At 42.0% G+C, this 16,276-nt stretch overlaps 1 protein-coding gene across 1 annotated transcript in view; it reads left to right on the top strand.

The window, feature by feature from the left end:
• SRP68 (signal recognition particle 68) overlaps window positions 1-15,912 on the top strand; it is a 53,495-nt gene extending 37,583 nt beyond the window's left edge. Inside the window, exons 10-16 of the mRNA XM_040329984.1 lie at window positions 818-882; window positions 1,801-1,960; window positions 5,944-6,038; window positions 8,778-8,901; window positions 9,813-9,888; window positions 12,897-12,949; window positions 14,822-15,912. Coding sequence (XP_040185918.1) covers window positions 818-882; window positions 1,801-1,960; window positions 5,944-6,038; window positions 8,778-8,901; window positions 9,813-9,888; window positions 12,897-12,949; window positions 14,822-15,049 — 801 coding nt within the window. The 3' untranslated portion in view covers window positions 15,050-15,912. The remainder of the gene's footprint in view (window positions 1-817; window positions 883-1,800; window positions 1,961-5,943; window positions 6,039-8,777; window positions 8,902-9,812; window positions 9,889-12,896; window positions 12,950-14,821) is intronic.
• The last annotated feature ends 364 nt before the right edge of the window (window positions 15,913-16,276 follow it).

Raw genomic sequence — 16,276 nt, 5'->3', positions numbered from 1 at the left:
TGGGAGATGTTTCTAACTGTGGGGGGGAGGGGACTGACTTTGAGTACAGAGAGATCGCAGTTTCTAATCATTAGGAACAGACTATCACTCTGTACTTCCTGGTTAGTACAGGGATATGTTTTACATTTACAGATTCCTATTCTGGCTCTCTGTGGAGCGATTGCTGCTGGCCGGCAGACGTCGTGGCCGCCGGCCACACGCATCAGCTCCCCCACCGTGCAGCGTGCCTGCGCTAGCTGTAAAACGCTGTGTATACCGTTGTGCGAGTATTAATATCCAAGTTGCCAATATTTTTTATTTGGCATTTGCACTTCATGTATTGGCACATTGGATATTAATATTTGCACAAAGGTATACACAGCGGGGCAGGGGTTTATTTTATTTATCTTTTTTCAACAGTTTATGAGTTTGTCTGGTGCTAGCAGGTAAAAGTAATCTAGATACACCTCATCACTCATGAGGGTTGTTTTTATTGGCTCCTTAGGTTAGTGGATTGGTAGCTTGCAAGATTTTTTTTTTTAGTTGATGTAGCTGTAAAACGGACTAACGTACAGCTCCGGCGATTCGTGGGAACAAGCCAACCTGCCGCAGTATGATGGTGGCTGGTCGGCAAGTGGTTAGGAATGCTCTATAATGATATAAATGTACGGTCATAGTTTGTTAAACGTTCCCGTTTATGTTTGTTTGCCACAAAAAAATCCTCTGTAACCAAGTCCATTTACTGTACGCATTTATTCCAACATATAAAAAGTTTTGTGCACTAAACATCTTAACAGATTGTTTGTTTACTGTGGATGGACATTTTATTTCTTTGCAGAGACATAGAGATGCTGTTATTGATGGTGAAACTGGCAAAGTCTCTACCCTACAGTACTTGCACAGGTAACTATTGTATGTTTTTCTCTTCATTGGGGGACACAGAAGAATCGAGTTTGTTTTGTTAAAAGAAGGTTGACTTATCCCCTGAGACAAGTCCCCTCCCTTACAGGAATAGGCTTTGGTCCTATTGTGAATATTCTGCAGTCATACTTTGTGTTTTTTATTCAATTTTGAAAATTTCCGGTCTGCCTATTTTCTATACTGAAGTGTTAGTTGTCTGAAATTACATTGCATCAGAAAATGTATATTACAGTAACTCTGCGTGTGTTTCAAGCATTAATTGGGGTACACACTAAGAAAATCGGCCGAACGATCGGCTGTTTTTTCTCAATGTTTCACAGCAAGTCTGACTGGAGGATAGAAATGTACGAAAATTCTCGTACGACGAAGGCTTCTTTTTTTTTTTTTTTGGATCATGCGCGGTCCTTCGTATCTGAGATGTCTCATCCAAAAATCACACGAAAATGGTACACATTAAACAGATAGTTCCTTCTGTTCACGTACGAGAAAATCTTGGCGTTTTTTGTCCTTTTTTTTTTTTTTTTTGCAAAGTCAGAATCGGATGTCGAAAGTTGTGTACATATACACACTGAGAAAATCTGAAGAAAAATTTGATTTTCGTCTTAGTGTGTGTGTGTGTGTGTGGGGCTTTAGGACCCATTTGGAGAAGTCTAAAGCAATCAGATGCAGGAATTTGCTTAAAGATTAGGCAGAACAACTTGTTTAAATCATCTCAGAAAAAGGGAGGGCTGATAACCTGGTTCCTATTGCTGCAGGAAATTCCAGAATCCTGGACACTTGCCCTTCTGCAACGGAATTACTTTCATCCTTAATTTCCCCCATAATGGTGCCATAACAATGAGGGATGTAATTGGTTTAATGAACAATTCAGCTTCTATACAACTGTGTCTTTTTTTGTAGCTACTTATCCTACATCAAGCTGTCCACAGCCATCCACCGTAATGAGAGCATGGCAAGCGCTCTACAGAAGGCCCTACTCCGCCAGCCACAGGCTGAAGAAGATGGCAAAAGGAACCCACGACCACAGGACCTTATCAGGCTTTATGATATCATCTTGCAGGTGAGACAGAGCTGAGCTGTTGCTGCACTTTAGCATTATTTTCATGATGGCAGTCACTACATTTTCTAGTAATGGTCTTGTGGATGCAACACAATGATGTGTAATGAGAGTGAAAATGTTCACTTATTGACAAAACCGGTGCTATTTCGATCTATGTTTGTTTCTTTACACTAGTTGGGAAACAGACATCTAGCATTTGCAGTAGCGGAGTTCAATAACATTCTGTAAAGTTTTTTTTCACAACATAGTACTGAGGAAGATATTGAGGAGTGCAAATCCTTGATCATCAATACCCACCCTAGAGTTTATCAGCTGAGTGCACTGTTTGCCACAATCGAGGAGGTAGCAGCCTAGGACCAGAGGAAGGTCCACCTACAATATGCCTTTATTATGTATCCGCTGCTTTTAATGAAGACACATTCTATTGTATATCCATCAGAATCCAGCCTCACTTCTGTTCTTTTGGACTGGTGCTATCACACACATCAGATGACATGGTACTGATCCCGCCCAGGGTTGGATAACTATGTAACCGACATAGGTGTGTGACCTAGGAAAGCAGAGCTTTCAAAAGCAAGGCAGCCCATATTCATCTACACATGTTGCTACCACTTAAAGCAGAAGAAAAATCTGCAATGCTTCAGCGGTCCAACGCCCGCAAGTTTCTTTAAAGGCACTGGCAAGTTCTTCCTGACCTTTTCCAGGTGCTGGTTTTTGGCCATCTTGATTGGCCTGCATATGGTGATGTAACTCCCATGCATGCACGGTAAGTAGTTCAGTCATTACGTCAAATGGGCACCGTGCTGGAATGTAAACAATGTACATTTTAAAGAAGACTACACATTTCAGGTAAGCTTATTTTATTGCAGAAGAGACCTTGCAATTCTGTCTTCCAATAAAGAGCTGCCTGCTTGCATATTATAATTTTTTGTTTTTTAATTCAGACTTGAGTTCCACTTTAACGCATTCTTTTATTGGTGTAATCCATCCGAATTGCTCAGTGTTGCTGTCTTTGTTCTTTGGCTGGTGTAAAAATTGTGTGCTTTGTGCTTAGGCTTTAGCCACTCTGTCTCCATTCCTCTAAAACCAACTTGCTGGCAGAACAGGGCAAATGCTTGGTTTTTCTCTTCTAGTCCATTGTCGGGTATACCGAAATGAAGTAGGCAAATTTTCTTTCTTAGGCCCTCCATTTCCAGTGTCAGCATGTTAGGCTGGGCATGACTTGGCCTGGGAAGATCAATTCATCCCTGGATGCCACCTGTTATATTGATGAACCATTAGGGAGCCATGGAACGAAGCTCATCTTAATTCTACAGCCTGATGTTGGGGTTTATGAGGCTCCTGGGCCCCTCTAAAAACAAGTAAAAGGCCTCTGTGTGCACGCAGTAACAAGGCCAGAAAATGGAAATGAATAGTAAAAAGGAGTATAATAGAGGTAATGAAAAATAACAAAAGATATTGACAACCCTGGTACAGGCTGAAGATCGTAAGGTGGATGTGTGCTTTTACCAAAAGCATTACATTGTATTGTCGTTGAACCAAGTCTGTGGCATATTTGATGTTCAGTCTCCGGGAAGGAAATGCATATACATTGTGCAAAAACAGTGTAGCGCTGGACAACAACATATACCTTTATAAATCAATGTATAAAGCAACAAGTATAAACAGTGTTAAACTATAAGTGATAAAAAATCATTTGAAACTTAATTCAATATATGAGTGCGCAAAATCTATAAATGCATAGGTTATTGTGACACTGTGCCAACAATGTAGCACTGAGCGATAAGTGTCAAAATACCTGTATATATCTCAACAGATAATATGATAATAAAACAGTGTAAATTAAAGTGACCAATTCAGCATATGAGGTGCAAAACAAATCATTTAAAACCTAATTCAATATATGAGTGCACAAAATCTATAAATGCATAGGTTATTGTAACACTGTGCCAACAATGTAGTACTGAGCGATAAGTGTCAAAATACCTGTGTGTATATATCTCAACAGATAATATGATAATAAAACAGTGTAAATTGAAGTGACCAATTCCGCGTATGAGGTGCAAAACAAATAGAGTCCACAGAAAAGAGCAGGGAGTAATTAGCCCCTTCCAATTCAGATGATGAAAAATGCAAGCACTAAGGCCCCATGCACACGAGAAGCAAATGCAAACACATGTAAACTCAAGTTTTCAAAGGCAAAAACCAGCATTTTTGCCTTGATTTTTTGCGTCGTTTTGCCGCGTTTATCGGCTATCAGCGTTCATAACAAAGACATTGTAGACCCTCCCAAAGCTTTGAAACGCAAAAACGTTTGCATCTGAACCCAAAATTTTGCGTCTGAAAAAACGAGCCTAAACTCAACTGCTTTAAAACACAAAAAAACGTGAATGTGTGCATGGACACATAGGATAACATTAAATGTGTTCAGGGGTAGTTGAAAAAAATGCCCAAATGCCTCTGAACTCGAGTTTACCAGCGTCTCGTGTGCATGGGGCCTAATAAAAGTCCAATTAGGAGATCCACAGGTGAGAAAAGAGGGAGATTCAGACATCCGTGACCCAACACCAGTGAGAATGAAGGCTTACCAGAAAGCCTGTGACTAATCCCTTTCAGGAGTAGTCTAAACATGCATAGCAGGAGGTTGTGATCCTTTCAGGTGTCAGGAACGAATCCACATCTCTCCACAAGTTAGAAGGTGAAATTCACAGCTCCTCATAGGGTTAACCACTGCTCCCAGATAGAACTTGCATTGATGTGTGTGAGCCTGTGTTTAACAAACACCATGTAGAGAAAAAGAAAAGGACAATCCCATAGTATAGGCGTAAAAAACGAGGGGATTTATTTAATGGATAAAAGTTGAACAGCATAAAAGTACTCTGGGCAGATACACTCGCATTGCGCATGCGCTAAACGGCCTTAGGCGGTCTGACATTCATACAGAGCTTTTTTATCCTTGCAAGGACTTTTGTACTACTCTCTATGAATGAGAGTACTTTTATGCTGTTCAACTTGAATCTTTTAAATAAATCCCCTCGTTTTTTACGCCTACACTATGGGATTGTCCTTTTCTTTTTCCCTACATGGTGTTTGTTAAACACACGCTCACGCACATCAATGCAAGTTCTATCTGGGAGCAGTGGTTAACCCTATGAGGAGCTGTGAATTTCACCTTCTAACTTGTGGAGAGATGTGGATTCGTTCCCGACACCTGAAAGGATCACAACCTCCTGCTATGCCTGTTTAGACTACTCCTGAAAGGGATTAGTCACAGGCTTTCTGGTAAGCCTTCATTCTCACTGGTGTTGGGTCACGGATGTCTAAATCTCCCTCCTTTCTCACCTGTGGATCTCATAATTGGACTTTTAGGCCCCATGCACACGAGACGCTGGTAAACTCGAGTTCAGAGGCATTTGGGAATTTTTTTCAACTGCCCCTGATCACATTTAATGTTAATTACTCCCTGCTCTTTTCTGTGGACTCTATTTGTTTTGCACCTCATATGCTGAATTGGTCACTTCAATTTACACTGTTTTATTATGATATTATCTGTTGAGATATATACACAGGTATTTTGACACTTATCGCTCAGTACTACATTGTTGGCACAGTGTTACAATAACCTATGCATTTATAGATTTTGCGCACTCATATATTGAATTAAGTTTCAAATGATTTTTTATCACTTATAGTTTAACACTGTTTATACTTGTTGCTTTATACATTGATTTATAAGGTATATGTTGTCCAGCGCTACACTGTTTTTGCACATTTTTCTTCACACTTTATATCTAAGTTGTAGTGTTTAGCAGCAGGACGTCACTCCCAGGACCTTATCTTAATTGTTTCACTAATATATATTTTTTCTCACTAAGCGCAAAATTTTCCCATCCCCTTTTCCCTTCCTTTTACACAATGCATATACATTGCCAATACCAACTGCAAAACTAAACCAGCTTCTCGCTCTGCTTCTTCCAACACAGAATCTTGCTGAGCTGACCCAGTTGCCTGGTTTGGAGGAAGACCAAAGTTTCCAGAAGGAGATTGCACTGAAGACTCTGGTGTACAAAGCATACAGGTTAGAATGAATCATTTAGTTCCTGTCAGTCCTAATGTTCTGTATGCTTGCAGTGGATCGTGTATTGCATTCAAAATTATCAGAACACGTCCCTTCTAGACAGAATTTTTTTTGTTAACCACTTGTCAATTTACATCGGCAGAACGGCATGGGAAGGCAAATGGGGTGTACCTGCACGTCACTTTGAATTTGCTGCCTAGGGGGGCACGCCCATGCCTACGGGTCCAGTGAACTCTGTTCGGTGACACGGAAAGGCAGAATGGGGAGATGCCTAGTTAGAACACAGCCCTAGGACACAGTTAACCCCTTGATTGCCCCCTAGTGTTTAACCACTACCATGCCCAGCGTCATTTATACAGTAATCGGCTATTTGTAGCTCTGATCGCTGTATAAATGACAATGGTGTCCGCCATAATGTCGCAGTCCCGATTAAAAATCGCAGATCGCCGCCATTACTAATAAAATAATAATGACATAAATCTATCCCCTATTTTGTAGGCGCAAACCAATCCGTCTGGGACTGAAGTGGTTAAAGAAGTTGAAACTGTTCTAAAGATTCCCTTTTCCTTTCTTTAAAATAAATCCATCATGATTACCTGCTCTGTGCAATGGTCAGAGCAGCCCTGTGGGGCTTCTGGCCCCTCCCCCTTGCTGATTGCCCCAATAACAAGCTGCTTGCTCTGTGGGCACTCGTGCATGATTGATCTTGAGCTGCCTCTGTCTCTTTTGGGACATACAGAGCGTGGCTCAGTCCTGCTCCCTCCTCACTGGCTGTGATTGACTGCAGCAGACCCAATGGCTCCGCTGCTGTGCCTCAGCCAATGAGGAGGGAGAGCCTCAGCTTGCGTGCACATCGCTGGAACGGGATAGGACTGAAGTAAGTTTAAGGGGAGCTGCACTACGCTGAATCTTCAGCCAATTAATTGGTGATGCGGTCTCTTTAACTGCTTCAATACCGGGCATTTTCACCCCCTTCTTGCCCAGACCAATTTTTAGTTTTCAGCACTGTCGCACTTTGACAATTGCGCAGTCGTGCGACGTGGCTCCCAAACAAAATTAACTTTTTTTTTTTTTTTTTTTTTTTTCACAAATAAAGCTTTCTTTTGGTGGTATTTGATCACCTCTGCAGTATTTATTTATTTGCGCTATAAACGAGAGCGACAATTTTGAAAAAAAAAACACAATTTTTTACTTTTTGATTTAATAAATATGACAATTTATTTTTTTAAAAACTATTTTTTTCCTTAGTTTAGGCCGATATGTATTCTTTTAACATTTTTGGTAAAAAAAAATCGCAATAAGCGTATATTGGTTTGCGCAAAAGTTATAGCGTCTACAAAATAGGGGATAGATTTATTGCATTTTTACTTAATTTTTTTGCACTGATTACTGTGTAAATGTGACTGGCAGGGAAGGGGTTAACACTTGGGGGCGCTGAATGGGTTAAATGTTCCCTAGGGGGAGGGGACTCACAAGAGGAGACGACAATCTGTTCCTCTGTACTGGGAAAACACATCGGTCTCTTCACTTCTGACAGGACATGGATCTGTGTCAGTGGCGGCCCGTCCATAGGGACGCCCGGGTGCCGCCCCCCCCTCCCTCCTGTATTCCTTTAAGAATTTTTATTTGGCTTAAAATGTCATTTGTACATTTTAACTGCAGTGATGGCGGCCATCTATAGAGAGCGCTGCAGCGCCACCCCCTCTCGCAAATAACATACATTCATGCATTGTATTGCACGAATGTATGTTATTGGTTACCAGCTGCCGCTGGTCTATTCAGATAACGGGACATAGGGCGCCGGTTACCTAAGCGTAAGTGCCCATCGGAGCCAGCAGCTCTGATAGGCTTTCTGAGTACAGCCCTAGTCTCCCGGAAGGTCTATCCTCAGAACGTAAGGGGGCTGCGTTCCTTGGATAAGACTGATGGCCGTTTCAGCCAATCAGGTTCCCGGATTCTGGTTATCAGGAACCTGATTGGCTGAAGCGTCACCAAGGCGGGAGAAGACATCGATGGAGGGCAGCAGAAGCAGAAAGGTAAGTGCATTTTACAGGGAAGAGAGGTGACAAAGGGCACAGCGGCAACAATTAAAGGGCACTGCGCCGACAGGGCACAGTGGCATCAATTAAAGGGCACAGCACAGTGACAACAATGGGCACAGTGGCAACAATTAAAGGGCACAGTGGTGACAATTGGCACAGTGGCTGCGTTTGATGGCATGGCACAGCGGCTGCGGTTGATGGCATGGCACAATGGTGACAATTGATGGCACAGTGACTGCGTTTGATGGCATGGCACAGTGGTGACAATTGATGGCACAGTGGCTGCATTTGATGGCACAGTGAGGCTGCAATTTTTTTTCCGTTTGCGCCCCCCCAAAAATGTTGAGCACCAGTCGCCACTGATCTGTGTGTTTACAAATCCACAGTCCTGCCGTGATTGCGGGCAATCGCAGGTGCCCGGTGGACATCACAGCCGCCAGGCACGCGCACAGGTCCTCTGTGATGCAGCAGGCGCAGACGGCCAGGAAGCCCAGGACATCATATGACGTCTACCCAGGATGGGAGATCCGATCTGTGGACGTCATTTGACTATGGGCGGTATCTGAAGTGGTTAAATAACCAGTTCTGTGCAGAAATTAAAGTTGCATGATTGGATAATTGAAGAAAATCTGAAAATGTGATTATATTCTAAACTCCTTAAATCCATCTCAGTAACTCAATGCTGTTTTGTTTGCAGGTGCTTCTTTATTGCTCAATCCTATGTTCTGGTGAAGAAGTGGAGTGAAGCCCTAGTTCTCTATGATCGGGTGCTAAAGTATGCAAAAGAAGTCCAGACTGGTTCATCTAAGGACAGTCTGAAGGTACCCGCTTATCTTATCTATCACTTTACCTATATCGGCAGGGGTAGTCTTTCTGCTGCACCTAGACTGTAGTAGTGTAAAGCATTGGTTGAACTAAATGAACGTGTGTCACCTAGACTAACTATGTACTAAAAAATAACTGTTGTACTTAAAACATTTAGCATAACGGACATCTTTTTCGTAAATGTCTAGCTACTAAGCAACAAACTCTTCTGGCCCCAAAGCCCAACCTTCCCACCTGACCTAGAGCAAATTGGCAGCCAGGCGGGCCTTTCTTCCTCTTGAGTGGACATCATATGTCCTCAGAAGTTGCTCGCTGGGCTGCAAGATCTGTCATCGGACACAACGATGGCTGCTCACTATACTGGCCTGAGTGACGTCATCGCGGCTCCGGAGCGGCGATATGCAGAAGTCACTCGTAGAGAGATGGCGCAGACAGAGGAGAACAACAAGCACCGCTGCGGGGGCTTCGATCTCAGGTAAGTACTTCATAATGAGCTAGTATGCTATGCATACTAGCTCATTATGCCTTTGTATTGCAGGGTGTTTTGAAAAAAAGAGGAGGGTTTACTTCCTCTTTAAATGCCATCAAAAGAGAGCTCTATTTGTGTGGAAAAAAAATATTAAAATTTCTTATGGGTACAGTGCTTCATGACTGCGCAATTGTCAGTCATAGTGCGACAGCGCTAAATTCTGATCATTGGCCTGGGCAGGTAGGGGGTAAAAGTGCCCAATATTAACTTACAAGATGATCCCTTAACCACCTTATCTCAGGCCTTAGGGTCATATTTATACAATAACTAAGGAATCGGGTATGTCTTTTATATAAAATGTGGTCACTTTCCACAAAACAGGCATGTGTTTTGAATATGTGTTTTACTTGAACATTAACCCAGTTCCATTTTCTTTAGGATTTACCTGATGTGCTGGAACTCATAAAACAGGTGAATGCAGAGAAGTACTCCATGCAGGCAGCTGCCATACTAGGTGAGTAGGAGAACTGGCGTTTATCGCAGGTCTAATCTCCAGAGAATGTAAAATTTCCATTTAAGTGATTTGACTTGAACTGTGAGGGAAGAAAGACTAATCACGTGGGTTCCTGTGTATGAATAGTGCTTCCTATAGCAACCATTCAGAAGTTAAACTGCTAAATACACCATACCCTGCAGAATATCAACTATATATATATATATATATATATATATATATATATATATATATATATATATATATATATATATACACAACTACGTATGCTGCCACCATAACCGATTAAAGCACAATATTATTCAAACCCAAATTACAAAAAGTGCTCTTGGAGCCGGTTCTCACAGGGGTAACACGACTTTGTGCGCTACACATTTGCCTCATTTTACTGATCGTCATTTAGCGTTCAAAAAGGATCCCACTTCATGGTCACTGATCCTTTAAAGTAATTTATTAGCTCTCCATGGTCTTCATATACATACTAGGACTCAAAGCAAAAATGTTACAATCTCTTGGCATATTTGCATCGTACACCCCACTGGGCTTCAGGACAGACTTCCGCAATCTAGAGCTAATGCGCAGAGGTGCATAACCCCCTCCCAGCTAAGCAAAGCTTAATTTTTTTCTGGCCCAAGCTTCAGATGCCGGTGGTCAAATCTCTTCAAACCTTGGATAACATTGACCTGAAGTCGACTGCTTCAATTTGTCAGTCTGAATATCTTTGTCCTCCTTGAGGTGTGAGGCAGTTTCTTAGCCTGCCATTTCTCAGTGGATTTTTCAGCTCATTTCCCAAGCTTATGGTCTGAGGGGCAAGGTTACACCGGTTTTGCTGATGGCTCATTCTATTGGTGCTTCTTGGGCTATTTGTCATCAAGCTTTGGTAGCTTAAGTTCATAAAGCTGCTACCTGGTCTTCAGTTCATGCTTGTAAATTGTGAATGCTAAGGATGCTATCTTTTGGTTTGCAAGTCTTGGCAGCTGCTGCGTTAGATTATGGTTTGGTTGTTTGAGGCTTGTTGCTGTTTTGCTTTTCCCTTATATTCAGTGTTTTGGGACATATCGATCCGCATCATGGATATGAAGATACCCTGAAGATGTATGATGAAAAACATGAAATTTTTGGCTTATCTTTTAAAAAAAAAAAAAAGTTTTTTGGAGTACATCACAGAACACCGGGATCCCGGCCACTTCCTTTTGTGGTTCATGGCTTGCTACAAATGCTTAAGCCTTGCTACAAATGCTTAAGCCTTGCTCAGAGCCAAGAGGGGTTATGCCCTAGTACAAGATTTTCAGTCTTTTTTTATATTACCAATGTCCAATCACCTGAAGGTGGCAGCATAACTGTGTGGTCATGGATATGTGTCCTGGATATGGATATGTGTCCTGTGAGCTACTCCAAGAAAAAAGTTCTACAGGCAAAGAAATCACACTTTTCTTGTGCAGTCTGGCAGCCATTGCTTGAAAACAATAGGCTCGCCTGCAATCTCCAGGCTGGATAAGCGCGATTTTCTGATCTCCCCGCCAGATCCACAGAACCAGCGTGGAGCGCATATGGCGGATATCGGAACTGACGTCAGTCATCCGAGAGTGTGATGCGGCGCTGGATGTCGATGATGCGTGGGCGGTACTACCACGTTTCTCAGCCGGGAATTGAAACGCACACAGCACAGCAATGAGTGTGCACACCAGCAGCATAAAGGGGGGGCATGTGAGCCGAGGAGTGGACTAAAAATACTGGCAACCACTGTCCCTTATGAATATTACCAGTCTTGAGTCAGCTTCCCATATTATGAATATTACCACAGTCAGCTACCCAGAGTCTGGGGTAGCTCACTGTGGTGGTATTGATAATATGGGTAGCTGACTCACTGTGGTAATATTCATAATATATTAAGTCCACTCCTCACATGCCCCTCTTTAATAGCCTGACCGTCAGACATGCTATTAAAGAGGAGCATGTGAGGAGTGGACCTAAAAGACCGGCAACCACTGTCCCTTATAATATATTATGAATATTACCACAGTCCGAGTCGGCTACCCATATTATCAATATTACCACAGTCGGCCACCCCAGACCTTGCAGATTACAGTTAGGCTATTAAAAGGGGGGCATGTGAGCCTGTGAGGAGTGGACTTAAAGGGTTAGTAAATGTTTTATTTTATTTTTTCCTTTAAAATAACAAACGTGATACTTCTCTCCACTGTGCAGTTCGTTTTGCACAGAGTGGCCCCGATTCACGTCTTCTGGGGTCCCTCGGCGGCTGTCTCTGTCCTCCCCGCAATTACTGACCACAGTCATGCGAGAGCTCGCATGGTGGTGAGTAATTGCGGGCGCGCTCCCGTGATACAGCGAGCGGCCGTAGCCGATCGCTGTATCACTCGGACTCGGCGCGCCAAGTCACTGGATGCGATTGACAGCAGCGTCCGCCAATGTCTGCGCTGCTCTCAATCCATCCGCTCTAGCCAATCAGCGGCCAGGCTGAGCGCCGAAGAGGATCTCGGGACCGCGCGGGACTTTCGAGGGGTCAGGCAAGTATAATGGGGGATGGGGGGGGGGGCGTCATTATGAGATGTTGTTTCACCTTAATGCATAGATTGCATTAAGGTGAAAACATTTTTTACTTTACAACTGCTTTAAAATACCAACAACCACTGTCCCTTATAATATATTATGAATATTACCACAGTCGGCTACCCATATTATGAATAATACCACACTCAGCTACCCAGAGTCTGGGGTAGCTCACTGTGATGATAATCATAATATGGGTAGCTGACTCAGACTGTGGTAATTTTCAAAATAAAAAAGTTTTTGAGTCGTGAGAGAATCGTGATCTTCATTCCAAGCAAAAGAATCGTCATTCTCATTTTTCCCAGAATCGTGCAGCTCGAACATAAATGTGTCCTATATTCATGATTGTTAATAGACTAGGCAGCCAGTTGGCACTCACTTAATCCCGTGTTGGGACAAGAAGCCTAATAGATTTTGTTTTCACTTATATGTTACAGACTCCACCGACATCACAGAAGAGGTCTCTCCCTCTCAGACAAAAGATAACAAGGTAAGTCCAGTATTATTATGTCGGTGGGTAATATCTGTACATTGGAGGCTAGTAACCCCCTTGAGAAGCGTTTTGAGTAGAACCCATTTAGCCCCTGCTGGGGTCCTGAGTTTTTTTCAGAAAATACTTTCTTTAGCAACATATTTTTCTCATGTTTACTGCTAAATTTACAGCAAAGTTTTAATTAAGGTGCTATGTACTGGGAACTTATTTTTTTTGTTACCCCATGCTGATAACTGAAACCTCCTTCCCTACAGTGCTTTGAAAAGACTCCATTTATATCAAATGGTTTTCATAGATGACAGGTGGACCAGTGCCTTCCTGGTCCTTCTAAATCCTAGAAGGAATAGTAAAGGCTTGTGTTTATGGGCATATTTGAAATGGATGAGACTTGGGAGAGAAGCGGCTCGGATGTGAACAAAAGCCCCATAGCCACAGGTCCTCAGTCTGTTTCATTCATGTAACACTGGTTCTGTAATCTTGATTTTTATTTCCTGAAAACCTGGACAAACCCTCTCCCTTTGCCATCTGTCTCACATTGGGGAGATTTCCCTTCACTTCCTGTCCCATATCTAAAGCAGCAAGGAAATGGCTCCCATTGCTCTTACTGAGTCCAGTGAGGAGGGAGGGGGAGACCAACACCGTATCGAGATCATACTGAGGTAAATTATAAGGGGGGCTACACCTAGAAGGTTTTATACCTTAATGCAGAGAATGCATTAAGGTTAAAAAAAACTTTAGCCTTTACAACCACGTTTAATCGAACCTCCAATATTTGAACCCAGGCATTTGATCCTTGGCTCCAATTTACCTGTCACTTAAATTTTAACATTGGTCCTGAAATTGAATATTTCATCCACAAACCCTTAACCTCCAATTATGGAGTACTCTTTGTGACAAAAGCTGCTGCTCCCACACAGAACCCTACCTGGTGGTTTTCAGAAATTGAAAGGAGCTAGTTATGTACACTCCATTGAATAATCTTGGATGGAGGCCAATTGACTTACTGGAAACTCCGGTTAGAGGCAGAAATTGGGGGGGGGGGGGGCAGAGGGACTATACAAAAGGAAGAATATGCAAAATCCATAGCATCCTTGGTTGAAAGTGAATCTCAGGCCTGTTTGTTTCAAAATGAAACCATAAGGTTCACCCTCGTGTTTCATGGTTACCATTGTCACTTGGACAAAGAGTAATGAGAAATCCAACATTTTACAGTTGTCGCTTCAACCCAAGGTGGTTGGGAAATCATGTAATGGGGACCACTATTCTGACTAGAGGTGATTTCCTCTTACTTTAGTAAAAATAAAGCAAGGTGAAAGCTCAACAATGAGAGACAATCTGCAAAAAACTGACTGATTTTATTTTTCTTTTTTAACCTTTTTACTACTCTAAGCAAAACAATAAGGCTTCGTGTACACGGGACATTTTTTACAACCTCTCCTGAATGATTTAACTTGGCAAATAGTAACCCAAGCTTAAAATGTCAGTTTTGCTGCATTTAGAAGCGTTTTTTCTAAAATAAAAAAGCCTGTAAATGAAATGCGAGTTACTGCGTTTAGCCGCTTTAGTAGCATTTCAAGCGCAAACCCTTCTAAAACTCAGCTTCTGTACCAATTTTTTTGCTTTACACAAAAAGCCTCTAAACGTAACTGCCTAGAAATGACTGTAAATGACCCTGTGTACATGGACAGTTAAGATAACCGAGTTCAGAAGCAGTAGAGAAAAATGCCCAACTGCTCCTAAACGTCTGTTTACCAGCAGCAGTGTACATGATGCCTTAACGGTTAATAAAACCTATACTAGTTTATACACTGCATTGAATTGTTGCCAATTTTTCATCTCATAGTGTTCCTCACCTCTGATCCCTTACAGCCTCTCTCGGATCGTCTGGATAACTTCTGCTTTGACTCCTCTCTGGTGACCAAACATGCCCGTCTGGTGCAGTTCCCTCCAGACTTCCATCCAGTCCCTTGTAAACCTCTGTTCTTTGACTTGGCCTTAAATCATGTAACGCTGCCTTCTCTGGAGGATAAGCTGGAGCAGAAGGCAAAGAGTGGATTGACTGGATACATCAAAGGCATCTTTGGCTTCCGAAGTTAATACATCGCTAATAAAGAATTACCGGTTGATGCTGCTCTACATTTCTCCATCATTCTGCCCCCATTTGCCACAGACTGTGCAGTGATGCATTCTGCGCTAGTGTTACCACCACTCACTTTCTATATAGATCAATAAAATCTTTAATTTATTGGGAGGAATTTATCCCCCATTTATTTTCTTTCACTGGGAAAGTGACCACTTTTCTTTCTTGGAGTGTTTTTGCAGATCTGCACATGGGTCAGTTGGGAGTTCCATAATGGTTTTTCACTGTATCGGAGGTGAATACAGTCCCATAAATTCAAAACAAAATTGTAATTTTAGTTAATCTCCCATCAAATTTGCGGAGGCTTTTACCGATTTACCCCATTGCTTTTACTGTTTTTTTTTCCCCCATGTGTAACATGAAATTTAATAACACGGCTTGGCTTTTCATCTGTTTTAATGGGAGGGATTAAAGTGGACCAAAACTGAAATGTTAACTCCAGCCCATGTTTACAGTCTTGGCATATTAAAAAAAATGCTGAAATGCTTGCCTGCCTTAGAGAAAATGCTGCTGTAGAAACTCAGAAGCACTAGAAAGATGGCTAAAAGCCAAGGTATAAGGTTACCTGATCTCTGCTGAAGAAATTAGTAAGAATCATGTACAGTCTCTACTCCAAGGCTTCTCTTCAACACAAATCACATTTACATCCATTTCAGAAAGATGGTTGACGACATACATTGGCTTTATGTCACCATTAACGCATAGGTCTACTTTAACCCCTTTCTTATCTGTGCAAGCAAAAATACTTATTAGAAGAACCCTCCTATTCTGTTAATTTTTATTATTTTTGAAAAATAAAATGCATTTGTTTGGGGACCTATGAGTTGTGTTGTATATTCGGTGCCTTTTTTTTTTCCTCCAAAAAATTAGTTAAACCAAGCCTGACTGGTTTACTTATACATTATAGAAGGCATTTAACAGTAGATGTACAGCTGACTTGTCTCAAACAGAGCAACATCTGTATAGCCATAGCTTGCCCAGTATTTTCCCAGCAAAGTGGCTATAACTGCTGTGTATACATAACCAAGTTTTCTAGCCAGATCACTAAGCAATATATTAAAGGAGTCCTAATGGTATGTTATACGAGAAAAGCCTCTATGGTTCCCGTCTTGACTGCGCAGGCAGAATCCAAGCCCTGACGTAAATCACCGAACCTCCAGGGCGACGTGGAATTTGCTGTAAGT

This window comes from Rana temporaria, chromosome 12, assembly GCF_905171775.1.
Source record: "Rana temporaria chromosome 12, aRanTem1.1, whole genome shotgun sequence".
Lineage (NCBI taxonomy): Eukaryota > Metazoa > Chordata > Amphibia > Anura > Ranidae > Rana > Rana temporaria.
The sequence above is the reverse complement of the archived record's forward strand: the minus strand, read 5'-3'. Positions and strand labels throughout refer to the sequence as shown.